This window comes from Triticum aestivum, chromosome 7A (genome assembly GCF_018294505.1).
Source record: "Triticum aestivum cultivar Chinese Spring chromosome 7A, IWGSC CS RefSeq v2.1, whole genome shotgun sequence".
Lineage (NCBI taxonomy): Eukaryota > Viridiplantae > Streptophyta > Magnoliopsida > Poales > Poaceae > Triticum > Triticum aestivum.
The window spans coordinates 112,274,722-112,291,115 of NC_057812.1; the positions used below are offsets into that span (position 1 = coordinate 112,274,722).

Here is a 16,394-nt window from a genome sequence, read left to right on the forward strand (position 1 = left end):
CCTTCACCATCCTTCATTTTGAACTTGTCAAGTTGACTTTGAAGCACATCCAACTTGGATTCCTTAACGGAGTCGGTACCTTCATGCATGTCAATCAAAGTATCCCAAATTTCCTTTGCATTCTCAAGACGGCTGATTTTGTTGAATTCTTCGGGGCACAATCAGTTGAAGAGGATATCACAAGCTTGAGCATTGTATTGTAGCATCTTCAACTCATCCGCGGTAGCTTCACGATACGATTCTCTTCCATCAAAGAATTCACCTTGCAAGCCAACACACACAATAGCCCAAACGGCGGGGTTATGTCCAAGAATATGCATTTTCATCTTATGCTTCCAACTAGCAAAATTAGTACCATCAAAGTAAGGACCTCTACGGTGATAATTTCCCTCGCTAGACGCCATACTCTCCTAGGTTGTGAAACCAAGGCTATGACCACCAAAAGCTATGGAAATCAAAGCAAATGGAGATCAAAGCTCTAATACCACTTGTAGGATCGAAAGTATGTCTAGAGGGGGGTGATTAGACTACTTGACCAAATAAAAATCTAGCCTTTTCCCAATTTTAGTTCTTGGCAGATTTTAGCTATCTTAGCACAAGTCAAGCAATCTCCACACAATTCAAGCAAGCATGCAGAAGAGTATATGAGCAGCGAAAAGTAAAGCATGCAACTTACAAGAATGTAAAGGGAAGGGTTTGGAGGATTCAAACGCAATTGGAGACACGGATGTTTTTGTCGTGGTTCCGATAGGTGGTGCTATCGTACATCCACGTTGATGGAGACTTTAACCCACGGAGGGTAACGGTTGTGCGAGTCCACGGAGGGCTCCACCCACGAAGGGTCCACGAAGAAGCAACCTTGTCTATTCCATCATGGCCGTCGCCCACGAAGGACTTGCCTCACTAGCGGTAGATCTTCACGAAGTAGGCGATCTCCTTGCCCTTACAAACTTCTTGGTTCAACTCCACAATCTTGTCGGAGGCTCCCAAGTGACACCTAGCCAATCTAGGAGACACCACTCTCCAAGAAGTAACAAATGGTGTGTTGATGATGAACTCTTTGCTCTTGTGCTTCAAATGATAGTCTCCCCAACACTTAACTCTCTCTCACAGGATTTGGATTTTGTGGAAAGAAGATTTGAGTGGAAAGCAACTTGGGGAAGGCTAGAGATCAAGATTCATATGGTTGGAATGGAATATCTTGACCTCAACACAAGTGTAGGTGGTTCTCTCTCAGAAAATGTGTATTGGAATGTAGGTATGTTCTGATGGCTCTCTCCATGAATGAAGAGTGGGTGGAGGGGTATATATAGCCTCCACACAGAATCTAACCGTTACACACAATTTGCCAAACTCGGTGGGACCGAATGGTTAAACTCGGTCGGACCGATTCAGCAAACCTAGTGACCGTTAGGATTTTCGGTGGGACTGAGATGCAACTCGGTAGGACCGATATGGTGAGGGTTAGGGCATAACGTAATCTCGGTGTGACCGATTACACAAACTCGGTGGGACCGATTTTGGTAATAAGCTAACTAGAGAGTTGGTCAGGTAAACTCGGTGGGACCGATTCGCTCATCTCGGTGAGACCGAAATGTTACAAAAGGGAAACGGAGAGTTTACATTGCAATCTCGGTGGGACCGATCACTCATCTCGGTAGGACCGAAACGTTACGAAGGAAAACAGAGAGATTACAATCCCATCTCGGTGAGACCGAGATCCCTATCGGTGAGACCGAATTGCTAGGGTTTGTGGCAGTGGCCATGACATTTGAAACTCGGTGGCGCCGGATAGAAAGAATCGGTGGGGTCGAGTTTGACTTTTGGTTTAGGTCATATGTGGATGTGGGAAGGTAGTTGACGATTTTGGAGCATATCACTAAGCACTTTGAGCAAGCAAACCATTAAGCAACACCTCATCCCTCCTTGATAGTATTGGCTTTTCCTATAGACTCAATGTGATCTTGGATCACTAAAATATAAAATGTAGAGTCTTGATCTTGAAGCTTGAGCCAAATTTTTTGTCCTTAGAATTTTGAGGGATCCACTTTCCTAATCCATGCCATGCCATTCATTGAGCTTTTCCTGAAATATTAATCTTGGAATAATGTTAGCTCAATGAGCTATATATTGTTAGGAATTACCAAAACCACCCGGGAATAGTTACACTTTCAGACGGTTCTAACAACGACCCACCTCCTGCTGCGGACGCCTACATCAGCGCCTACGACCGAAAGGGCCAAAGGCCGGTGAGGAAGTTGTGAAGCTCGCTCCTCTCTCCGTTTCTATAATCTAGTTTGTACTATTAATCTAGTTAGAATTTGTCGGACCGCTGAACTTTTGGTGATCCTTAGATGTGAATTATGCCTGTTTGCTGTCGATTTATATGTCCATTTCCTATCGAATTTGTTCGTTTGATAATCTATGTACTACAAATTTCGTTGCATATTTTAGTATGGATATAGAATATCGGATATGAAATACGCGGTTGTGGACAACAATTTAAGGACTACCGGTCACTATCCACGAACAAGCCTGGGCGCACCTGCTGGCGTTTCGGTAAGTCTTGTTGTAGATGCTCTTAAACGATATTAGTGTGATTTTTTTCCAAGTCAGAGTATAGTTTCAAAAGGCTAAACGATGAATGAACGCAACGATTTGAGCATCTGTAATTACCGGCGTTAGAAAAAGCTAGGAAACTCAAAAGGAATTGTACGTGGTTGCTAACCAGTAACAAAGTCCATGTCAAATACTTTGACTTTTCCTAGCTAATAGGCAACAATCGAACCCAAAAACAGATGGTTATCAGTGCTGTATGTTTAAGCCAACGTCGTGGGAACGAATCGCAGGCCCGCGAAACTTTTTTCTCGCTCGCCGTAGGTCTCAACGCCCCACGCGTAACTGCCAGGAGAACCTTCCGCCGCACGATGCGCATCCAACGTCTTTGACCTCGTTCGGATCGTTTTAGAAACTACTCCTCTGTCCCTTAAACTGGTCCCGGAAAATGCCAAATTTTGAAATGATACTTGTAATGTTGTTGTGTATTGAGTGTGGAAAAAAAAATTCAGGTCAACCGACAAAGCAGCGCTCGATTCACATACAAGCTTGACTCATTCCCTCTCAGAACTTAGTTTCTTTCTCGGAGATGGTTTGGTTTGTAAGCAATTCACGATTTGGTTTGATGTATAGATGCAAATCCCCTCCCATTTGAGAGAGAAATGCATTGTATGTATAGATGCAAACCAATTTGAGAGGGTAGTTATTTTTCAGTTTGAACTAGGGAAAACACAATGCATTGTGTATGTGCAGGTCGGATCCTAAACACAAAGGTGATGCCCAAGTGTAGAAGGAGATCGAAGCAAAGAGGCTGCCATCAAAGGTGATCCTAAACCCAAGGTGATGCCCAAGGGTCGTATCCTACTGCACATGGCAGTTTTGGAAGGACAGTAATCGGGTCTTCCGGCAGGATTATATGCCGCTTGAGGACACCATTTTTCGTATCAAATAGGCTATGAGAACGAGAGAATCAGCTTTTCCTGAGTTGTTCAGTGGTTGATGTTTCTCCTTTTTTTTCCATCCAATTCTCAACACAAATGACAAACCCGAGTGTAAGGACTACGCAGGTCTTAGGCCATATGTCGTCTGAAGGACCAAACTCAGCCGTGGCTGACTAGATTACTTGAAAACGATCATCGGGGCCAGGAGCGATCAGCGCACAAGACGAGGAACATGATTTAGCTCAGCTCAACAGCGTGAAATAGTTTGAGGACCTATGATGCACTTCACTCCTCAACAGCAGACAGCATCTTGTTGATCAGAAAGCTCTATGAACTTCTAGAATAGCAAAAGCAACGCGGCTAAAAAACATATAGAACACAGTTACATATATAACCTGAGATCTGAGAGCGACGAGTTGCAACCCGGCTTTCTCTGCAGGCTTTAGTCTGAAGGCCACCCTTCTGTCGTGCTCGGGCATGGCCTGTTGTTCCCCAAGCATCTATATTCACTTATTCAGACATATCAAATGTCCCTCGAGATCAAAATGCCAATTCCGCAAATTCTGTCAAACTCAACGCTATATAAAACCTGCTGACCGATCAGGTCAAGCACACCCTTCACATTCTCACCTTTACTTTTGACAACATCCGAATTGCCAAACCAAAGAGAACAATTACCAAAGTGTATCAAATGCAGAAAATGGGCCAAAGAAGGTTATTGGAGATTCCTTTTTCTTTCTTTCTTTGAGAGCGTAGATTCCAATATATGACGACAGTGACAATGTAGTGAAGCCACAAATACTAAATCACCATTCGGTTAAAAAGCGCCATACCATGAATTATTCCATAAATTATCACAATAGATAATCCATAGATAATCACCATGCACACCAGATTCAATTACCAAACACTAATTAATTAACTGCAGTACTTAACAGAGCACCAGCTGCTCCATGCAGCTTAGAACAGCACATGGTGTTAACAGTAAGGGTTACATCATTACCTGCAAAAATCCACAGTATGGCACAACAATTATTATTAGACAACATATAAACAGGTTTTCCATACCATAGTTAGCTAACAGTGTAATACCAAGACTGGCTACTCGGTTTTACATACCATAAGCAGAGTGGGCCCACAAGCCCTAGGCTATTCTTCTTCGCCAAAGACGACACGCAGCTGCGCATAGAGGGCCTTTTCGTAAAGTTCCCCTCCCAGAAGGAAACCAAAAGCAAGAGCTGAAATAGTGAGCATTACCAGCCGTCCGTTCCTTTTCAGCCCATTGATGATGTTCTCCCTATCAAAGGATGTGCATAACACATGAATGTTAGGATCGTTTCATTTGAGTACAAATCAAATAAGCTGTAGCGCCTCCAATTAATTACCTCTTAGCTTCAGCTTTAATTCTAGCTATCTCATCATCAACAATACTAGCAATCTTGCCATCTATCTGCACTCCCTCCTTTTTTAATTTTGCCAGCAAATGATCAACCTCCTTCCTAGCAACATCCGCTTTGGCTCCATTGCTGGATCCACCCTGGTAAGATTAATAATTAGATAATTATAATTGATATAATGATACACGAGTTAAAGCAGCTATTCATGCATGTTAGTGACTGTTAACGAGAGACTATGCATTTCATGGCTAACAATAGTCCTTCTAGAATCCATACTATCAAACTTTCAGAAATTTGACCCCTGGTATGTCTAAAGCTATCAATACTGACTATATGAAATTTATATTGATAGGTTGGTTCTTGGACATGCTTTAACAAGAGTACATTAGAACATATACATTTGTATACTAGAAGCTATACAGTAGTGGTCAAAATTACATTTCAACAACAACAAAAGGTCAGCAAGGGAAAATAAAACATAAGGAGTGCATACTCCTCTTCCCTCCAAGTAAATCGAGCGCCCATATATTATGGAATTAACGGTTCATATCATATCTACTGTGTACTCAATGTACCACAGAATGCTTCAGTAAAAACTAATTATCACCACCTTTTCAAGCAAGCAAGAGCAACAAATTCAGCACATAATTCTAAGATAGGTCTCCTCTGCAAGCCGGCACTTAAGGTGCACATGTCAGTGGCAATATTCACCATCATTGGGTCGAAGTACAGAAACCCTCTCCTAACAAAGGTCTGAACTAGGAAAGCGTATATCATTGTTATTGTCTGGGGAAAAAAGGCTAAGGCGCATCATATAATTTGATTTGTTAGCATAAAACCGTTTGATGGGGTTAATTTGGTGATGAACGTCAGAACAAGGCAGTCGGACAGCGAATTGCTGGCATACTAGCTAGGTGGATCGATCGAACGAGACTGAGAGCGAACTGGTACCTGAGAGGTGGGAGGCAGAGAGTCCGCCGGCGGCGAATAACGGGGGCCCAGATCCTGCGGCGAAGTGCTGGAGGGAGAGCGCAGCGCCATGGCACCGGCACGCCGCAAGAATCCGGAGGAAGAGGGGGCGTCGGCTGGGGTTTGGGTGCTGTTTTTTTTTTTTTTTTTTTTGCTTCCTCGATCGATTCGTGGCCTCGTTTTGTTGTTTTTTTCCTTTGGGTTTTTATTTTTTTGAGTGGTTCGTCTTTGTTGGTGAGGGGGCAGCCGATAGGGGCGCTGATATGTCTCGCCTTGAGCGAGACGAGAGAAAGTATCGCTGAAGGCGAGCTTCATATTGGGCCAGCCCATCGCGCCGCTGGCCACAGGCCATTTTTTTTTCAGGTTTTATGCTTTGTGTTTTCTTTTACTTTATTTATACTAGGAAACATGCCCGTGCGTTGCTACAGAGTGGAGGTGCAGTGGTTGGAGATAGAGAGAGGTGCCCCGACGACTTCCACGGAGTGCATTTTTCTCGACTTTGAAGCACATTTTTCAAGAGTTCAATTACTAATTCAAATATTTTTGAAGTAAGAGAACATATGATGTTTTTCGCCTGACTTCAAGATGACATTATAGATTAGAGCCTATGTAGCTACTTATAAATTAATTTAATTACGCTAGAGATAAGCATCAGAATATATGTGTTGTTTTCATGTTGAGTATCATGTTTTTCCTTCAAGCAGTTTAGAAAGCAGAAAAATGATAACACAAATAGGTGCAAATCCAACCTATAAAAGAAAAAAAGTTGAACCAAACCTGGCAAGTGTGTGCATGTAAATTCGCAAAAGCAAACAAAATGCATGCACGGCGAGAAAAGCTCAGGAGGGACGCGTGCATGCATATCAGCTGTAGACGACAACGATTCCATCAACCGGCGCGTATTGTTTGGCCGCACACACCGATGTCTATTCCTTCAACCTTATCTTCTCAGCCTCCTCCCTCCTCTATCCTTCTTCCTCCCAGATAGATCCTCTCTCCTTCTTCCTCCCAGTTCTTTCTTTTTCACTTGAACATGAGTAGGAGCACGCACGCAGGGAGCCCTGCCATGTTGCCGCCGCGCCGTCACCACCACCACCACGGACGTCGTCGCACCGCCGCCACCACCCTCTTCCTCACCTCCATGCGGGAGTGCCGGTGCCGCGAGGCCGCTCGCCGTCGTCTTCGTCAGTCTAAGGGAGCAAGGTGGGACTACTTCATGCCTAATATCCATGTGTGCTCTCTTTTTTTACTGGTAAACGAAATCTCATAGCAACACGGCCTCGCTCTCGGCCCATAAGAGAAAAGGCCCACAGCAGCACGGCGTTGCTCGTACAAGCAATCGATCGGGAAGGAAAAAACGAATTTTAATACCACCTCGAATATAGCGAAAGTAAATATAGATGTGTTAAAGAAAAAAACTGAAAGCGTAAATTCATGGGAAGAAGCGTATTATGACGGTGAACCCGAGAGACTCAACCCGTACTTTATTATTAGGGAAAGATTTCCATATTCTATATTATGAAGACTACTTTACATGAAAATTTCAAAAAATGTTGATCAAGCATTTACAAAATGTTTAATGTGTATAGAAAAAAATGTTTCTCATATATACTAAAAAAATACAATGTCAAATGTATATAGAAATAATGTAGACCGTGTATTTATATGATCTTAATCCAAGCATTTGAAAACAATGTTGAGCAAGTGTTCGAAAAATGTTAACTTGTATTTGAAATTTTGTAAATGTGTATAGAAAATATTTGACTATATAAATCCATTACATGTTAAACTTGTATTTGAGAAATGTTAAATGTGTATAAAAATTTGTTTGACCATGTATTCAAAAAATGTTAAACATGCCTTTCAAAAATGTTAATAAAGCATTTGTAGAAGTGTTGATCAAGTATTTGAAAAAAATTAATCAAGAATTTTAGAAATGCATATATGTATATAAAAATGTTGACCATGTCAAAATTATATATTTTTTTGAAAATATATTAATAAAGCATTTGAAAATATGTTGAACAAGTATTTGAAAAATGATAATCAAGCATTTAAAATATGTTAAATGTGTATATAAAAAATGTTGACTATTTATTAAAAAATGATAAAAACATGATCAGGTATATATAAAATGTTAATTAAGCATTTTAAAAAATATTAACAAGTATTTGAAAAATATTAAGCAAGCATTTAAAAAATGTTAAATGTGTATAAAAAATGATGACCATGTATTAAAAATGATGAAAGTTCTTGATCATGTACATTAAAATGTTAACCAAGAATTTGAGAAAATGTTGAAGAAGTATCTGCAAAATGTTAATCAAGCATATAAAAAATGCTCAATGTGTATAGAAAAAATATTGATCATGTATTTGAAAAATGTTGAAAGTATTTGAAAAATGTTAAATGTGTGTTAGACAAATGTATTAGATATATAACAAAAATATGTAGAAAAACAGTGCCGAGGGAAAACAAAAGAAAACAGATGAAAAACGAGAAAGAAAGAAACAACACCAAAGGAAAATCAAGAAAAGAAAAAAGCAATTGAAAACCGAGAAAGAAACAGAGAAAACAAAGAAAAAGAAAAAAAACCATTAAAAACGAAGAAAGAAACAAAGACAAACCATGGAAAGCATGAGGAAACCCGAGTCGTTTTGTTCAAGTAGGTCGCCCCCTAGTAGTCTAACACGAAATCGATGAGTACTAAGTGGCTAGCAGCACCATGCTTTAACCAAGAGGATCTAGGATTGAATCCTGCTCGGTCCCCTTTTCACTCCTCTCGCGTAGCTTCCGCAATTAAAGCCCAAAATCCTCATCTCACAGTCTCAATAGTAAGGATGAAAACAGAGCAAAAATAGACAGAACTGGCAAAAGCGGAAATGAATACAAAAATCCCGGAAGTGAATATGAAAAATAGATAATACCGAAAACGAACATGATGCGAATACGGAGCGGACACGACAAGGAAAGAGTGTGTTGAATGGAAGTTGAAAACCCCTTAAACCATAAAGAAAAAACACAGGCAAGCAAACAAACTTAATCAATTGTTAACATGGATATCAAATAATATGATTAGTTTTTTTAATAAATAATACGATTAGGTTATTGACTTACCGTAATATTTTAGTAGTCCTAGACAATTGTGTGGGTCTAGTTGCATACATGTGTGGTAGTAGAACATTGGCCTCACATAGGCCATTCTGCTAAATGTGTTGTTTGGTGATTCTACTACAAAATGGTCATTGGCTCATAGTACAACAACAACAACAACAATAACAATAGCATTTAGTATCAAACAAGTTGGTGTAGGCTAGAAGTGAAAGCCATAAGATCTCGTAACCAACTCATGGTTCTGGTATATGGATAGCAAGCTTTCACGCACCCTTGTTCATGGCTAGTTCTTTGTTGATACTCCGTCCTTCAATCTCTTTATGGATTTCTCCCATGTCAAGTTCGATCTATCCCGGCCTCTCTTACATTATCAGCATGCTTCAGCCATTCGCTATGTGATGGAGCTTCTAGAGGCCTGTGTTGAATATACCCAAACCATCTCAGATGATGTTGGACAAGCTTCTCTTCAATCGGTGCTACCCCAACTCTATCTCGTATATCATCATTTCTGACCCGGTCATTCCTTGTGTGGCCACACATTCATCTCTTAAAAGGGTGCTGCTGTGGGGATTTGATCACTGGTCACATAGGTGTCAACCAACACGCCAGTCATTGGCTCATAGTAAGAACAAAAAATTCATATTCATGAAAACGGAAGATTGTCATATCACGGATCATTTCATACAACGGTCCATAGATAATCACGGCACACAATTACCAAACATTAATTGACCCGCATGCAATACTTACAGCACCTACTCCACGCAACTTAGAACAGCTAAGCGGTGTTACCAAATAGGAGTTACACTAGTAGAAAACAGGGCTATGGTCCAGGCCGGCTCAGCCCATTAGTCCCGGTTCAGTCTAGAATCGGGACCAATGTGGGCATTGGTCCCGGTTCGTGAGCCCAGGGGGCCGGCTGGGCCACGTGGGCCATTGGTCCCGGTTCGTCTGGAGCTTTTGGTCACGGTTGGTGGGACGAACCGGGACCAATGGGCCTCGCTCCTGGCCCACCACCATTGGTCCCGGTTGGTGGCTTGAATCGGGACCAAAGGCTTCCTTTTAGTCCCGGTTCATGTCATCAACCAGGACCAATGAGGTGCCTATATATATACCCCCTCGCGCAAGAGCAGAGCACAGTGCTCTGTTTTTTCTGGCCGAGGGGGAGAGGGCTTTGTGGTGCTCTAGCTCACCTCCTATGCACATGAGGTGTTTGATGGAATGCCCGAGCCACACTACTTAAGCTTTCTCCTCTCGAAGCTCGACCTCCAAGCTCCATTTTCCTCGAGATTTGTCTAGATTTAGCGGTCCGTCACGCCCCGTCCCCGTCTTCACCGCCGTCGATCACCCGCGCCGATCTCATCACCGACACCACCGTGGTGAGCCTCTTGTTCTTATCTTCTTTCTGAAAGGAAAAATATTCTTACTTGTATGTTTAGATAGATACTTGTATCATTTTCTTACATTTATTATTGCATCTTATATAGTGCGATGGTTTTGGTATCCGCCCCCGTCGGCCCTCGTCCTGTCTATGATTCGGATTTGGTATGTATATTATCTTTATAACTATTGGTTCATTTATTGTTTATGAAAATTATGCCGACCAACGTGACATAGATTTTATTTATCTAGGATGTATGTGAATCGGAAATGCCAACCGACCCTATTGTCGAGAGGTTAAATTTAGTTGAAGAAGAAAACAATTTGTTGAAGGAAAAAATAAAAAAATTGAGGAGGAGAAGATGATATTGGAGTTGCATGTTGCGGATGTCGTCGATGATCACAAGATCAAGATGGATGCAATGCGCTTGAAGATTAGAAAGATTAGAAAATATGCCATTCATACCGAGGCTTGGTATCATTATGCCGTTGGATCAATTGTTACCTTGGTTGCGATTATGATCGCATTTGTTTTCGCATTGAAATGTTTTACATAGTTTCAATGTATGGTTTAATTAATTAGATGCTCTGGAGAGCTATATGTTGTTAGATGAGAACTATGTATGCACTTTGGTTTTAATGTGATGATGAACTTCTATTAATTTGGACACTTAATTATATATAATGCACGCAGATGAACCGGCAATGGATGTACGGTGACAGACACACCCGCGAGTACATTAAGGGCGTGCATGAGTTTCTCGATGCGGCTGAGGCAAACAAGCAGAATGGTTTTATGTGTTGTCCATGCACTGAATGTGGGAATACGAGGTCTTACTCTAACCGGAAAATCCTTCACTCCCACCTGCTTTACAAGGGTTTCATGCCACACTATAATGTTTGGACGAGGCACGGAGAAATAGGGGTTATGATGGAAGACGGCGAAGAAGAAGAGTACGATGACAACTATGTGCCCCCTGAATACGGTGATGCTGCAACGGGGGGAGCTGGTGAAGATCAAGAGGAACCAGACGATGTGCCCAATGATGCTGCCACGGGTGAAGCTGCTGAAGATCAAGAGGAACCAGACGATGTGCCCGATGATGATGATCTCCGCCGGGTCATTGTCGATGCAAGGACGCAATGCATTAGTCAAAAGGAGAAGCTGAAGTTCGATCGCATGTTAGAGGATCACAAAAAAGGGTTATACCCCAATTGCGAAGATGGCAACACAAAGCTCGGTACCGTACTGGAATTGCTGCAGTGGAAGGCAGAGAATGCTGTGGCTGACAAAGGATTTGAGAAGCTACTGAAAATATTGAAGAAGAAGCTTCCAAAGGATAACGAATTGCCCGACAGTACATACGCAGCAAAGAAGGTCGTATGCCCTCTAGGATTGGAGGTGGAGAAGATACATGCATGCCCTAATGACTGCATCCTCTACCGCGGTGCATACAAGGATCTGAACGCATGCCCGGTATGCGGTGCGTTGCGGTATAAGATCAGACGAGATGACCCTGGTGATGTTGACGGCGAGCCCCTCAGGAAGAGGGTTCCTGCGAAGGTGATGTGGTATGCTCCTATAATACCACGGTTGAAACGTCTGTTCAGAAACGAAGAGCATGCCAAGTTGATGCGATGGCACAGTGAGAACCGAAAGAAAGATGGGAAGTTGAGAGCACCCGCTGACGGGTCGCAGTGGAGAAAAATCGAGAGAAAGTACTGGGATGAGTTTGCAAAGGACCCAAGGAATGTATGGTTTGCTTTAAGCGCGGATGGCATTAATCCTTTCGGGGAGCAGAGCAGCAATCACAGCACCTGGCCCGTGACTCTATGTATGTATAACCTTCCTCCTTGGATGTGCATGAAGCGGAAGTTCATTATGATGCCAGTTCTCATCCAAGGCCCTAAGCAACCCGGCAACGAAATTGATGTGTACCTAAGGCCATTAGTTGAAGAACTTTTACAGCTGTGGAATGGAAACGGTGTACGTACGTGGGATGAGCACAGACAGGAGGAATTTAACCTTAAGGCGTTGCTGTTCGTGACCATCAACGATTGGCCCGCTCTCAGTAACCTTTCAGGACAGACAAACAAAGGATACCACGCATGCACGCACTGTTTAGATGACACTGAAAGTATATACCTGGACAAATGCAGGAAGAATGTGTACCTGGGCCATCGTCGATTTCTTCCGACCAACCATCAATGTCGAAAGAAAGGCAAGCATTTCAAAGGCGAGGCAGATCACCGGAAGAAGCCCGCCATGCGCACCGGTGATCACGTGCTTGCTATGGTCAATGATTTACACTACGTAATCTTTGGAAAGGGTCCCGGTGGACTAGCTGTTCCGAATGACGCTGAGGGACACGCACCCATGTGGAAGAAGAAATCTATATTTTGGGACCTACCCTACTGGAAAGACCTAGAGGTCCGCTCCTCAATCGACGTGATGCACGTGACGAAGAACCTTTGCGTGAACCTGCTAGGCTTCTTGGGCGTGTATGGGAAGACAAAAGATACACCTGAGGCACGAGAGGACCTGCAACGTTTGCACGAAAAAGACGGCATGCCTCCGAAGCAGTATAAAGGTCCTGCCAGCTACGCTCTTACGAAAGAAGAGAAAGAAATCTTCTTTGAATGCCTGCTCAGTATGAAGGTCACGACTGGCTTCTCGTCGAATATAAAGGGAATAATAAATATGCCAGAGAAAAAGTTTCAGAACCTAAAGTCTCATGACTGCCACGTGATTATGACGCAACTGCTTCCGGTTGCATTGAGGGGGCTTCTACCGGAAAACGTCCGATTAGCCATTGTGAAGCTATGTGCATTCCTCAATGCAATCTCTCAGAAGGTGATCGATCCAGAAATCGTACCAAGGCTAAGGAGTGATGTGGCGCAATGTCTTGTCAGTTTCGAGCTGGTGTTCCCACCATCCTTCTTCAATATCATGACGCACGTCCTAGTTCATCTAGTCGACGAGATTGTCATCCTGGGGCCCGTATTTCTACACAATATGTTCCCCTTTGAGAGGTTCATGGGAGTCCTAAAGAAATATGTCCGTAACCGCGCTAGGCCAGAAGGAAGCATCTCCATGGGCCATCAAACAGAGGATGTTATCGGGTTTTGTGTTGACTTCATTCCTGGCCTTAACAAGATAGGTCTCCCTAAATCGCGGTATGAGGGGAGACTGACTGGAAAAGGCACTCTTGGAAGAGACTCAATAATATGCAGGGACGGATATTCTTGGTCTCAAGCACACTACACAGTTCTACAGAACTCTACCTTGGTGACCCCGTATGTCGATGAACACAAGAACAGTCTGCGCTCCAAACACCCGGAGCAGTGCGACGACTGGATTACATGTGAACACATCAGGACTTTCAGCAGTTGGTTGGAAACACGTCTCAGAGGTGACAACACTGTTTGTGATGAGTTGTACTTGTTGTCCAGGGGACCATCTTTGACTGTATTGACTTACAAAGGATACGAGATAAATGGGAATACATTTTACACGATCGCCCAAGATCAAAAGAGCACCAACCAAAACAGCGGTGTCCGCTTTGATGCAGCAACCGAGAGCGGAAAGGACACATATTATGGTTACATAGTGGACATATGGGAACTTGACTACGGACCTGATTTTAAGGTCCCTTTGTTTAAGTGCAAATGGGTCAATCTGTTAGGCGGCGGGGTACAGGTAGACCCACAGTACGGAATGACAACAGTGGATCTGAAAAATCTTGGGTACACTGACGAACCGTTCGTCCTAGCCAATGATGTGGCACAGGTTATCTATGTGAAGGACATGTCTACCAAACCGAGAAAGAAAAAGATAAGGAAGTGAATACATCATACGATGAGCCAAAGCGCCACATAGTTCTTTCAGGAAAAAGGGACATCCTGGGAGTGGACGGCAAGACAGACATGTCTGAAGATTATGAAAAGTTTCATGAAATTCCTCCCTTCAATGTCAAGGCTGACCCAAGCATCCTGATAAACAATGAAGATTATCCATGGTTACGGCGCAATAAGCAAATGACACAAGCGAAGAAAAAGTGAAGACTTTCTCCCGCAACTACTATGATGATACCATGCCAAATTTGTAACAGACAAACATGCTACCATTGTCCGTTTTATACATGCACATGCTATGTGGGTGAAATTATGATACCATGCCAACTTTCAACCTTTTCAGAGTTCATTTTGAAATGCTTTCCAATTTCAGAGTCATGTAGCTCAAATAATGAATTAATAGCAAACAGAATGAACTACAAAACTTTTATGAAAATAAAAACAATCAATTAAAATATTATGTTATGATCAACTAAAATAAAACTATAATATTCTTCAATAGCAAAAAGAATATAATTTTTGTGACCTAAAATCAAACTATAAGTATTTAATTGTAAGTATAAATAAAAAATAAATAGCAAAGAAGAAAAAAAATCTATTTTTATAGTAAAGTTATTCATAAACTAGTGATTCACACAAATTTTATAAAATTCAAATTTAAACTATTCAAAATTTTAAAACTAATGGCACTAACAGAAAGTTTATAATTTTTGTGACCTAAAATCAAAAAGAAATCACTAAAAAACTATAAGTATTTAGTTGTAAGTATAAATAAAAAATAAATAGAAAAAAAATTCTATTTTTATAGTAAAGTTATTCATAAACTAGTGATTCACACAAATTTTTAAAAATTCAAATTTAAACTATTCAAAATTTAAAACTAATGGCACTAACAGAAAGTTTATAATTTTTGTGACCTAAAAGCAAAAAGAAATCACTAAAAAACTGTAAGTATTTAGTTTTAAGTAGAAATAAAAAAATAAAAAACCAAAAAAATGTAGAAATAAAAAAGAAAAAACCAAAAAAAATGCCACCTACTGGGCCTCCACGGCCTGAATACGACTAGAAACCCTACATGGGCCAGGATTCAGGCCCGCAGAGGCCCAATAGGCCCACAGGCAGTAACAAGTTTAGGCCCGAAAGCCTGCATTAGAGAGGAGCTCGAATGGGGAGGCACATCAGCGCTTATAAACAAGTGCCGGCGCCCTTCAGCTAGCGATGTGGGACTAAACTTCAGCTAGCGATGCAGCACAAGGCCATTGGTCCCGGTTGGTGGCACCAACCGGGACTAAAGGGGGCATTGGTCACGGTTCGTGGCACCAACCGTGACCATTGCCCCCCTTTAGTCCCGGTTGGTGCCACCAACCGGGACCAATGGCCTTCGCTTCCCGCCCTTTCGGCTGCCGAAAATTGCCTTTGGTCCCGGTTCATCGCACCAACCGGGACTAAAGGGAGCATTAGTCCCGTGTCGTAGCACGAACCGGGACCATTGCTCTGACTATATAAGCCACCACTTGTGAAATTTTGGCCAACTGCTCCCATTCGCCCCGACGCCCCCAGGCCGTTCGTCGTCGTCGTCGCCGCCCCGAGCCCGTCGTCGCCCCGCGCCCGCCGCCGTCGCCCCGCGCCCGCCGCCGTCGCCCCGCCCATCGCCGTCGCCCCGCCCCGCCCCGTCGCCGCCCCGAGCCCGTACGTTGTCGCCCTGCGCCGTCGCCCCGAGCCCGTCGTCACCCCGCGCCCGCCGCCGTCGCCCCGCCCCGTCGCCGCCCCGAGCCCGTCGTCGCCCCGCGCCGGCGCCCTTTAGGTTGATGATATGATGATGTTGATGATATGATGATGTTTTTTTTTCTGTTGATGATATGATGATGTTTTTTTTCTGTTGATGATATGATGATGTTTTTTTTCTGTTGATGATATGATGATGTTTTTTTCATATATGCATTTTTTCATATATGTAATAAATTTTTTAAGTTGTTAGTAGATATCGATTTTAGGTTAGTGCATTTTATCACTGATTTTAGGTTAGTTGAGCCTCTTTAGTGCATTTTATGTTTGTTGCATTTTAGGTTAGTGCATTTTATGTTAGTGGAGAGGAAAAAGTAAAATAAGGAAAAGGAAAATAAGTAGAGAAAGAAGGAGAAGAAGAAGGAGAAGACGAGGAGAGGAAGAAAAGGAAGAGGAG

At 42.6% G+C, this 16,394-nt stretch overlaps 1 protein-coding gene across 2 annotated transcripts; it reads right to left on the reverse strand.

Moving 5' to 3' along the window:
• Positions 1–4,223: 4,223 nt before the first annotated feature.
• On the reverse strand, positions 4,224–5,997 carry LOC123154254 (uncharacterized). Of its 2 annotated transcripts, XM_044573028.1 has the most exons (5): positions 5,846–5,997; positions 4,883–5,034; positions 4,755–4,794; positions 4,617–4,676; positions 4,224–4,500 (listed from the first exon to the last, which is right to left on the reverse strand). In XM_044573028.1, exons 1-4 carry the CDS (start codon positions 5,933–5,935, stop codon positions 4,647–4,649), a joined length of 312 nt encoding a protein of 103 aa, XP_044428963.1. In that variant the 5' UTR covers positions 5,936–5,997; the 3' UTR covers positions 4,224–4,500; positions 4,617–4,646. The 2 variants fall into 2 exon arrangements, with proteins under 2 accessions (XP_044428963.1, XP_044428962.1); XM_044573027.1 differs by having other exon boundaries at positions 4,617–4,794.
• Between the last annotated feature and the right edge of the window lie 10,397 nt (positions 5,998–16,394).